Source organism: Phoca vitulina, unplaced genomic scaffold, assembly GCF_004348235.1.
Source record: "Phoca vitulina isolate PV1807 unplaced genomic scaffold, GSC_HSeal_1.0 scaffold13, whole genome shotgun sequence".
NCBI lineage: Eukaryota > Metazoa > Chordata > Mammalia > Carnivora > Phocidae > Phoca > Phoca vitulina.
The window spans coordinates 4,608,224-4,619,770 of NW_022589716.1; the positions used below are offsets into that span (position 1 = coordinate 4,608,224).

Sequence of the window (11,547 nt, forward strand, 5' to 3'; positions counted from 1 at the left end):
CTACAGAGGAAGAGACGCTTACCCATTCTTTGCTGAAGGGACAGAGTGCCCTAAAGGGAGGTTGGTATCAGGCCCTGCCACGCTAATGCCTATTCTATCATGCGGCCTTTTATCCTCCCCTTGGGAAGGAAACACGACTCTTTCATTTAGCATTGGCAACCACATTAAGTTTTTTAAATGGCACGCGGTTCATTCTCTCCTAGTCTTCCTTTGCTTTAGAACAAACCAATCTAATTTGTAATAAGCTTACTCTTATCCTAGAATATGCACATGTCTCCCTTTTATCTTCCTGCTTTGTCCCGCGTTATCTGTCTTCCTCCCTCATTTCATTTCTCCGACGGAGGACTGATGTCAGTGGGATTTGCAGAAACATCCCCCTCTTGCATGCCCCTTCAGTTGTGTTGCGGGCGGGCAGAGAAGATCTCCTCTCCCCCGGGCCCTGTCCCTACATGGCAGGTCTTAGGAACCAAGTATACACTGTGGCATGGCAGGATCCCCAACAGGACACACGCTAGAGCATCGGGATAGAAACTAGCCCATTCCAAACCTTGCGCCATGGTTTTTCCAACACGTCACACACAGCTTTTGTGAGCTGTAGCATAGTGAGTCGGTAGAGATTGAATGTTAGTTTTGCTGCAGTGTTTCATTCAGTCGGATTTATTGAGCACATATTTTATGTGCCAGGCTCTGTTCTGGGCCTTTGTGGGAGAACTGGGGGAGGGCGGTCTTCCCTCAAGTTTTACAAATTCGTAGCAACTAATTTTGTTTTTTTTTAATTCGAGGAAGTAATGGGAAACCTTTGTCTTGTGGCTCTCCACATGTGTATGTGTGACAGCCTCTCAGTGAGCCGCAGGGTCCATGACAGAGTCAACTGAGGAGCCCCACGCACCTGGTGTGGCACCCTGGTCATTAAGTCACAGGTGCGGGTCAGGTGCCCTCAGGAGAGAATGGAGACGTGACTCCTTCCTGCCTCTCCAAGAGCTAAAGAGGCCCGGTGTCTCAAGGTGCGGGGAGTCCTTTGCAGACAGAAGCACTGTATTGCGAGGAACATCGTCATTGTCATCCCACACTGTCAGTCATTCTCGATCCAGGGCTTTCGACAGTTTTTACACACATTTCATTTGTTCTAGAAAACTTCGCTTTCATGTGGCTTCTGGTTTCATTCCCGTGTCTTCAATAGATAACTCAGAATGGCTATAAAGGGAAGACAGTGAGGGTGGAATGTTCAGAAACTGCCATTTTCTAGAATTCCCTAGAGAAGCAGATTTTCGCAGAAGAGATTCTCCCCCAAAGAGCAGCAGAATTGGGATCTGTCTTCTAGGGGAGATTGGGAGTCCTGTGGGCAAAATGGCCATCACTGCTGTGGATAGAAAGAAAACATTTCAGAGAAGCTGAATAGTCCCCTACCAATCTCTTGAAGAGTCAGTGGAGACCTTCAGTAAGAAACAAAACCAACGTCTTGGCAGTTGGCAAGCTGCAACAGGATGAGGAAATCTTTTTTCCTTCCTGAAGTTTTGGATCTGAGAAGCTCAAGGCACCACGTCTGAATCCACACAGTTAACTTTTGTGTACCATAATAGAGTATTGTGCTCCCCAGCTGAGGGTGTTAGCTGCTCGCTTAGGGAAATTTTGTGTGTTTGGAGTCACTGTTACTGTTTCCAGACAAAGGACACAAGGTTTCCTTTGTTGGTGGACAGTAAAAGAGCAGAAAATCACCGGACAGGGAGCTTCTCGGTGGTACTCTGGTTGGAGGCATAATTTCATCATCGTCAGAAATGACCTTCCTAATAGACAACAGCGTGGATGGATCCCAGGGGGATTATGCTGAGTGGAAAAAAGTCAGTCTCCAAAGGTTATATACTCTATGATTCCATTTATGTAACATTCTTGAAATAACCAAATTATAGAGATAGAAAACACATTAGTGGTCGCCAGGGCTTAGGGACTGGGCAGAGGGGGAGGTGGCCATATAGAAGGGACCACGAGGAGCCTAGTGGTGGCCGAGCAGCCCTGGATCTTGACTGTGGCGAAGGTTACGTGAAGCTGCCCACTCGTCGTGCTAGTGCTTATAACAACTGATGAGATCTGTGTAAGCTCTGTGGATTGTACCCTTCCCAGTGTCCTGGTTTACACGTGACCATGGGGGGAGGCAGGAAGAGGGGCCACATTTCTTTACGACCTCCTGTGAACGTTTCTGTTTTTCCGGCCACTCTTATGGCTGTGCGGCGATTCTTTTCTTTCTGGATTCCAGGCTTTACCTCGTGGGAGCTCCGGGTCTCCCATCAGCACCGTAATTGTGAGGTGACAGCAAGGGGGACCCCATGCCCCCCTCCAGGCATTCGGAACAGACGTGTAATCCTGAAGCATCAGGCTGCCGCCACGAATCCATTTTTCTTCGTAAAATGAAAACGGCTGCAAAATAGCATAGCTTAGCGTTTTGCTATACATATGCGCTGTATCCCTTAATTTCAACACAATTACACATGGGGGGGTGTGTGTGCGACCATTGTAGAGGAGAAGAAGTTCTCACTGACGTTCTGATGGCGTTTTCCGTACAAATATGTGTGCAGCATCAGTGTTGTTAGCTCAAAATAATGTCAGTGGAATTCCTTCAGTGGATAAAGGCTAAAATGAACTGGCATCCCGTCCTATCCGTTTTCTTGGAATCGCCAGGGCTGGATGAGGCTCAGTGGGCCTCAGAGGCCATGGAGTCCCCAAGTCCAACCTTGTGTGTGTGAGCGCAGGCGTGAGGGGTGGAGCAGGTCTGATGGTGGCCAGCAAGAGAAGCTGCCCACCCCAGCACCCACTCCCGGGCGCCCCGGTGGCGTGGTGACCTCCCAAGCTCTCAGAGCATGAGAGGAGCTTGCGTGGGTTGTTGCGGTCATTTCAAAGGAAGGTCAGCGACAACGGCTCTCCCAGAGGAGAGGCAGGAGGGGCGTGGGCCACAGGCGACAGCCGGCCCTGCGCGGTGGCCTTGCGTGCCAGGGCTCTGGCACGTCCCAGCCCGTGTGCGGACTTTCTCCAGGTGTTGCCCAAAGGCCAGCTCTCGACCTGGCGTGTGTCCTGTAAAGAAATCATCCTATTTGCTGTGCAAACGTTAGGTCTTTGTACTTCCCTAAAGAGTAGGGAGGCAAAAGCACCGTGGAGAACCCACAGCCGTGAGCTTCTGTCCCGCTGCGCTGAGCAGGGTGGCCCCACTCCCATCTGTGTGGAAACTCTGGTGGGGACCCAGGCTGCTCCAGGAAGGCCGGGCTTCCTCATTTTTTTTTTTTTTTAAGTGGAATTTGCAACAGCTTCTGCCCAGAACATTTGTGTCCAAGGCCCTTTCATCTCCCAGGCATCCTGTACGACGACCACGCGGAGGTTCTGGAATCCTTCCCATTGCAGCTGGGTCACAGGACCAGCCATACGGGGCGAGCCTGCTAAAGTAACGAAATGATCATCTCCCTTCTGTGATCTCTGTCTTGTATTTAGACATGAGTCTTAATAGTACCCCTTCTGAGGAACGAGCAGGAAGCTCCTTTCGTCTCCTGCCAAACGGCCCATCTGTTAGCGGTGGAGCAGGTCCGTCAGTAAGTGCTGGAAGCCCAGGGTACAGGGGCCAGCAGGGCCCCAGGAATACATCTCTGACACCACTTGATCCACAGACGCGGACGGGCCTTCCCTCCCCTCAGACTGACCAGCAGCCCAGGCTTACAGCGAGAGCACCAGAGAGAAAAACGTAGAGCGTGCAACACCTATATCTGTGAAACTAGCACAGGGATCAAGACAGAGGTGCTGCTCAGAGTGGGCCGCGGACGCGACGCCGGCCCGGGAACTGGCTGTAGCAGTCTGCCAGCGACATAAACAGCTGGAGCTTAGAACGCAGACCAGCTGTGCCACTGAGCGCACGTCCGAGAGGGGCTGACCGGTTTTTGGGCAGCAAAACTCTGTCAGGAAAGCAGTGTGCCCATCACCTTCCGGCCTGTGCTTCCATGCTTGGCTGCAGTCCCCGTACAGCCCTGTGGGCACTGAGCCCGGCCGCCTCGGCTTTGGGGTTACAGCATGAAACACTCTAGGACGCAAGATGGGGGGGAATTTCCTTCCTCACTGCTTCCTCGCGTTTGACCCATCCTGAGCCAAGGCCAGCTCTTTCCAATTCAGTCGTTGGCAGGAGCCCCTCTCGAGAAGAAGTGTAGCGTGAAGGCTGAGATCCTTCTGAGAAGGTGGAGAAGGAGCACCCAGCTATTCTCGGCATGTTGGCTCCAGTGATCATGAGTAAAAGGACCGGGTAGGAGGCCCTCGCAGACCACAAGTATTCACAGGCAGGAAAGGAAGTGAGCACGGCTCATAATTTTGGGATCCGCTCTCAGGAGCACAAAGGCGTTCCTTCAGCAACAGAACTGCAGAGACCAAGGAAAATCAGCAGCCTTGTTTTTTCCAAATGCACACTTTATGTATTTATTCAACAGAGAGCGAGAGAGCACAAGCAGGGGGAACAGTAAAGGGAGAGGGAGAAGCAGACTTCCTGCTGAGCAGGGAGCCCGATGCGGGGCTCGATCCCAGGACCCTGGGATGATGACCTGAGCCGAAGGCAGACGCTTAACCGACTGAGCCACCCAGGCGCCCTTGTAAATGCGCACTTTAGAACAAAGTGTCCATCCATCTGTACAGCTCTGGGTACTACTTAAAAAGGGGGGGGCTACCTATCAGCCCAGGATGATAAGCCAGGCCAAAGTAAGTGGGGGGCCCCCGGTAAGCTGTATAAAGCCAAGGTGCGGCCTCAGGCAGCTCCAAGCCAGGCTGCATTGGGGTGAAAGCTGTGTACCCTGCTCCCATGAGCCTCGTGTGTGCCCCATGACTCTCTGTGCCTTGACATTGCAGGCCTGGCGCAGGTGCCCGGGAAGCTGTGTGCCCACTACGCCTGGGACGCCGGCGTGCTGCTTCAGGCGTGGCCGGCCGTGGACCCGCAGTTCCTCCAGCAGCCCGACGTGGTGGAGATGGCCGTCCTGGTGAGTGTCTCCTGCAGCCCCAGGGCCGGAGGTGGACCTGACCGGGGCGGGTCGTTGGGCCTTTCTGGCCCACCCGGCCTGACTCGGCCTGACCGTCCCGCCTGTCTTACACTTTAGCTTTGAGGTCCCCACACACCACGAGCTTGTGAGCATCAGGCACTCACGGCCCTCAGGGGATGAGAAGGTGGACCACGTAACCCTGTCCTGCCTTATAGGTTCTGATCGCCTCGCCCTCCCGCGGTGTCGCAGTCTCCTCGGCGGCTCCTGGTTCATTTAGGGAGGAGGGCGATGGTGAGCAGGTTGGCAGAGTAGGAACACCTCCCCGAAAAAGCTATTTCAGAAAGGCTACGTAACGTTTCTTTCTTCTTTTCTTTTCTTTTTTTCTTTCTTTTTTGGTAAATTGCATCATTGTAGATACATAAAAGTAGTTTTTTATTTCAACCTTTTACAGAGCAAATAACTCCGTTTATCCTGTATGTAATTTTTACATATTTAATGTGTTTGCTCTGAAACACATTATAAGGAATATTTAATGCTGATGTGGCTGAAGAGGGAAAGAGGAACAGGGGGGGCTCTTGGCACGTCTCTGAACCACACGTGGGGCCAGGACATTCACATCCAAGATTTCATTACGCTCTTATCACTCCGTCAAATAGGCATTTGCATTCTCATTGATTTCAGTTGAGAAATCAGGCTCGGAGAAGTTGGTCACCTTGCCCAAGTTTATTTGCTCGTTCGTCAGTAATGATCGAGTTACCTGCTGTGGGTGAGGCAAAGTGGTCGGCTCTGGGGGTACAAAACCAAACGGGACAGCAGGGTCCCTGCCCTGGGGGAGCCGAAAGCCGAGTGGGAGAGATCGGGAAAAGGAAAGAAAAATAAATAAAATCACTGCAAATGGTGAAAAGGGCCATGAACACACCACCCAGGAACTGAGGGAGAGCCCAGCCTCACAGGGGCCCAGTCGTCCAGGCCCCAGCTCTTCTGCATCTGTGCAAACCGTGGGCCCAACCAGCAGGTCGGTGTTTGGAAAGACGGCTCCATGCAGGAGACCCAGCCCCTTCCTAGCCACTTGGTCTCCACACCACCTCCCCTGGCACCTAGTTCCCCCCCAACCCCACTTTGCTTCCCCCACAGAGGGGAGGACGTGGGCCTGCCCTGGTGGGCTTCTTCCCCAAAGCCTCAAAACCGAAAATAGCCTTGTGGCACGGAGAAGTTTCTTTACCCTAAGTAACGTTTATAAGAAATAATCCCGTGTACCCATGAGAACTTGTCCTCAGCACGAAGAAGTGCCAACTTGAGAAACCGAAGTTTGAGTCTATACAATACCATTCCACTTTAATCACTGTAGAGAAGACATCTAGTTCTGGGGTCGGTCATTGGTAAGATGGTTTTAAATTATCGTGGGAGTGAAAACCCAAAGCTTGAGATGTGAGTAGGACTCCCTGCAGGTTCACACAACTGGAGAACTTCCGACTCAGGGCACCGTGCCACGTGGCGGAACTTCCGTGGAGGCCTGCGTTCTGTGTCCGTGTGACCTCAGTTGGTGCCCTGGCCAGAAATAGCAGATGCGGTGACAGTCAGTGTCATTCAGCGTGGTTCAGGCCCGCCGTGCCCGTAGTATGCAGGGCTGGGCCCAACACCGGGGATCCCCAGCCCAGAGGCACCGCCTTAGCTTCCAGCAGCTCAGTGCGCAGGAGGGACCATCTTAAGGGGCCCACGACTGCCATGCACACAGGGAGTTTCTGTAGCCTCCAGGTTAAGGCGTAGAGCTTGGGAGTGAGACCATCCTGCTTGGAAGTCTTCGTGTTACAGAATACTTCTGTAGGCCTCTGTTTTCTCAATGATGAAAGGGGGCGAACTCAGTGCCTAGCTTTGCCCGTTGTGAAAAGAATTAGATTAGATAATGCCAGGAACTGCTTAGCCCGCTTCTGGACACACTAATGACAAAACCCACTAACAAGTAGTGAGCGCCGACTAAGGGCTGGGTGCTGCCCTAAGAACTTTCCAGATACTGACTCGTTTACCCTGCACGACAGCCCTGGGAGTGGGCCCTGGTTTACCCACGTCACAGACGAGGCCGCTGTGTGACCAAGTCCATTTTACAGGTGAGGGAACGGCAACAGAAGGGGGCCCAACCCCCGGGGGACATAGCAGGTGCCGCTCGCTGCTGGTGTGGACATCACTGCTTCTGGCAGTCGGGCATGGCTGCAAGGGGGCGTGGGGCCTGGGCTCGAAAGAGGAGCAGTGTTTCCCTGGTGGAAGAGGATGCCTGATCGCCGGGAGCAAAGGCAGAGAAAGCCCTCAGTGATGTCAGGTGTGTGAGCCGTGGAGAGGCTAAAAGATAGGCGTAGGCCGGGCGCCGCTGGGGAGAAGGCCAGGCTCCAGCCCCGAGAGGGTTGGGCATCTGATCAGGGGGAGGAGAGGACCCAGGAGGTTCTTCTGTCTCCACCACTTGCTGGGTGAAGTGGCTTCACGTCGTATGCCTCGGCTTCCCCGTCTGTAAAATGGGCACAGAGTGGTCATGCATGTCCCTCACGGGGCTGTGGGAGGAGAAACAGGTTGGCTTAGGTGGATTGCGTGGCTCAGCACCTGGCATGGAGCAAGAGCTTAGCGGGAGCTTTCATTGTTCCTAGCTATCACATGTCGCTGGGTGGCCACGGGTGGGACAGGGGCCGTGCTCACGGCCAGGGGCCCGTGAGGCAGCAGTTGGAAAAGTCTGGGAGAACGATGCTGAGGCCCCAGACCGAAGCTATGAGTAATGAGGGAAGGTGGCAAAAATGGAAGTTTGCAGGGCCACCAAATGGGGACTGGAAGACTTTTTTCAAGTCAAATGGCCACTATTTGAGGTGATTTGAAAGAACTGCTTCCCCTTTAGGCCCCTGAAGGCCAGGTCCAGTGTGGAATCCCACCTGGGCTTCTGTTGTCCATTTAACTGGTGCCTCGTGCCAGGAGGTGGAGTGTGATGGAGACCCACTCACTCTGAAGGGACCGTCCTGGGTAAGGCAACTCAGGGGAGTCCCAGGAGCCAGAAGCCAGGAGAGGGTGCCCGGGGCCGCGTGGGAAGGCCTGTTGGGCTTCCTGGCCACATCCAGAGGTCACGAGCCCCACCCCTGCCCCAGCTGGGGTCAAGAATGACTCAGCTCCCTGGACAGGCCTCACCAGGGACAACTGAGGGCCAGCCCTCAGGCTCCAGGGAAGCACTTGGTCTAGAAGTATTTCGGGTCATGGTGCTGAGGCCGTGTATCGAAGAGGACATCCCACACTGGCTCCTTCCATCCTGGCCGGGAGTCCCGACAAAGACCAGGGGACAAGGGGGTGTAAGGCCTAGTGAGCTGGTCCCTTCAGACAGGTTTTCTCCCTCAACAATCCAAAGGGATCCATCCTTAAAGAAGAGAAAACTGAAGTCCAAGCCTGAGAGTCTGCACAAGAGCACGTGCTCTCTCCCCCAACACCCCACCACGGCAAGTGGCCGGGGGAGCCCTAGCCCTGGGCCACTCTTCCCTGGGTGAGAACTGAGACTGGAGCCGTGACTCATGAACAAGAACCAGTTCTGAGACTGCCGTGTTTGGGGCCCCCAGGACTTCATGAAGGGTGCGGCTTTGGTGTGACAGGATGGGAGATCTTTTCTGAGGTCTTAGTCAAAGCAAGCCCGTGGTCGTGAAAGAAGGCGGCTTCCAGTGGCTTAGAAACAAAATGGCGGGGGCGGGGAGCGAACAGCAGCCCTAGTCCCACAGCTTTAGGACACCAAACCCCTGCATCCGGGAGACTCACACTTTTTAGAACCATCTTCTAGAATATTTCAGGACACAATGTGTTACCGTCTTTGGCTCCCACCCAGTGACGTAGGTTGTTGATGCCACCAAGAAAAATGCCCCTGAGTTCGACGTACATCTGAAAAAAAAATGAATGAGGGACACCTGATAGGCTTTGGTTGCAACCTGAGAAGTTATTCCTGGTAACTTTTCATAATACGGAGTAAAAAAACCAGGAGCGTTAGTGAAAGTGTTCTCAGGGGAGCGGTGGGATGGAGGATTTGAAGCACGGCTGCTCAGAAGCCATGTGGGCCCTGAGAGCACCTCCCCCCCAAGCCAGTATTGGTTCACATTTGCTGTGAAGCGTGTCCTTATTGAGCGGTACTCAGTGAATAGCCACTGACGTCTGGAACTGGACCGGCCCGTTCTTGGCAAGGCTGAGTTAAAGTGATGTGGGTCCAGTTTCCCAGTCCCCATGCTTGGGCGCCGCGTTCTGGAGTCCGGCCCCCGGCAGGGAGGTTGCCTGCCTTCCCCAGGAGCCAGTCACCCCCCAAGACCTGGGTAAAATCCTCGGTGACACTCGCTGTGAGCAGAACTTCGACTCGATCCCCAATGACACAGCCGTCCCTCTCCCCCTGGAGGCCGCTGAGGGTTTTGACCTAACTTCCAGCAGGGGTGTGTTCCAGGTGTGGTGCCCCATCCTCTCTCTCCCAGTCTGTGGTTTTCGGGCATTAATCCTGTCCTCCCTGCCCTCTGTCCTCTGGGGAAGCTGGTGCCGCATCTTCCTGCTTCCCACGGGCGTTGGTATGGGGCCACCTGTCACCCTCAGGATTCTCCTCATCGTTTCTCTCGATTTTCTCCTCCTCAGATCAACAACAAAGCCTGCGGCAAGATCCCCGTGCCCCAGGGAGTCGCGCGGGACCAGGACAAAGTACATGAGCTCGTCCTCCAAAGCGAGCTGGGTGTGCGGCTCTTGCAGGGGCGAAGCATCAAGAAGGCTTTCCTGTCCCCCAGAACGGCCCTCATCAACTTCCTGGTGCAGGACTGACTGCAGGGGGGGCCCCTGAGGAAGGAGGAGTGTGCTGGCCCAGGGCAGGGAAGCGACCAACGTCTTGAATGTTTACCTTCGTGCTCAGTTGGGTGGGCTTGGGCAGTGCGGCGGGGCCCGGCGCAGGGGTGAGGGTGGGTGTGGGCGGAGGCGGAGGGCTCGGGCAGTCGCCGCAGGTGGAGGAAGCCAACTGAGACTTGTGAAGCCACCAGAGGAACTGCTGGGTGTCCCCTGGGTGTCTGCAGGAAGGCGAGAAGAGAAGCAAGTGAGAATGAGTGGGGCGCCTCTCGAGCAGCCTGGGAGCTCTGATTCCTAGAAATTGTACACTCCAGGAACATGAGGGTAAACTGAGGACCCACACACCGCACAGGAGCAGCGTGGACAGCCAGTGTTGGACGGGTGATAGCCTGGGCATCGTGGCAGGTGGTCCCCTCGCTTTCACGCTGGACGGAGGAGCTATGTGGGTCATGTTCAAATATCCAGTATATGGCGTGGCCACTGCGGTCTGCAGAAGCTGCTCCGAACCCGAAGGCAGGCGGGGCCTGTCCCTCCACAGTTGTCCCCACTGCGGGCCTGTGCGGATGCTGACACAGGGGCTCTTCCTAACCACTCCCTCGGGGTGTCAGTGTGCTGTGTAGTGAAGCAGAACCACGCTGGTTCCGAGCTCAGCTGGAACCAGTCCGTTCCGGGGCCTACCGCAGCCCCGCGGGGAGGCTGCTCAGGTGGGCCCCAGATGGCCCCGCCGTGGGTGTGGCCCCAGAACCGGGCATTCGCTCGAGCAAGCTCCCCGCGGCCGAGGGGGCCGGTGCCACCGGGCGCTGCCTCCGTGTTCAGGCCACCGCCGCCTGGCTGCCCGGGAGGGGTCAGGACCGGACCCCCGTTGTCGGTGCATTAGGGTAATCTGGTTTTCTGTGAAGTCAGCAATTAGGTGCTCTTCCCAGAACTGGCCTGAGCCACTGATTAATACTTAATGGGGCAGTGGAGGAGAATTTAGCCATTCTGTGCTACTGAAAGGCTATGTGTTCTGATGCTGTTTTTCTGAAGTAGTCTCAGATGTGTCTATAGTCGAGCAGCTAACAGATGACTTTTTTTAACGCAATAAAATATGTGTCATGTGTGATCTTGGAATAGCCGCCATATTTCCCATTCTAGGAGTTAATCAGGAACAGATGGAGGTGTTCCATCATCATCAGGAGCACATGGAAAGTCATAAAGTGAGGTGCGTGGAGGACTTACAGAACGTGGTAGACAACCCTGGTTCAGGCTCATTAGCCACAGGGGTTAAGTTATTGGATCTCAAATGTGGCTCAACTTGATACCATGCCTGGTCCCCATGCCCAGAAATTCTGATGTAATTGATCTAAGGTGTGTTTGGGCAGCAGGGAACCTTACAAGCTGCACGGGTGAGTCTAATGGGCAGCAAAGTGTGAGAACCACTGGGTTAATTGATGGATTTGAACCGTAATGTCTAACTAGTCCTTCCTCTCCCTCTCTCCCGCCTCACTGGGATGAGTCTGGTGTGGGACCCAAGCATGAAGGAGCAGGGCTGGGAAAGACCAGGCCCAGAATGGGAGGCAGGGGCCAGAACTCTCCAGCAGGTACTTAAGATGCTCCCGGAGCCCACTTGGGTGTACACGGCCCCATTCCTTGTGGATTCAATATAAGCAAGTGGATGCGGATATTTGATATGGGGGGGAGCCACGAGTGCTTTTGCTTGATTATCCCGTTTCTTCTAAAGTAGCTGAGTGGCCTTGAG

At 54.4% G+C, this 11,547-nt stretch overlaps 1 protein-coding gene across 2 annotated transcripts in view; it reads left to right on the top strand.

The window, feature by feature from the left end:
* Positions 1–10,911, top strand: part of LARS2 (leucyl-tRNA synthetase 2, mitochondrial) — a 195,453-nt gene extending 184,542 nt beyond the window's left edge. For both annotated transcript variants that reach the window (XM_032412574.1, XM_032412573.1), the window contains exons 20-21: positions 4,864–4,991; positions 9,612–10,911. In XM_032412574.1, the coding sequence (XP_032268465.1) occupies positions 4,864–4,991; positions 9,612–9,791 (308 nt within the window). In that variant the 3' untranslated portion in view covers positions 9,792–10,911. The remainder of the gene's footprint in view (positions 1–4,863; positions 4,992–9,611) is intronic.
* The last annotated feature ends 636 nt before the right edge of the window (positions 10,912–11,547 follow it).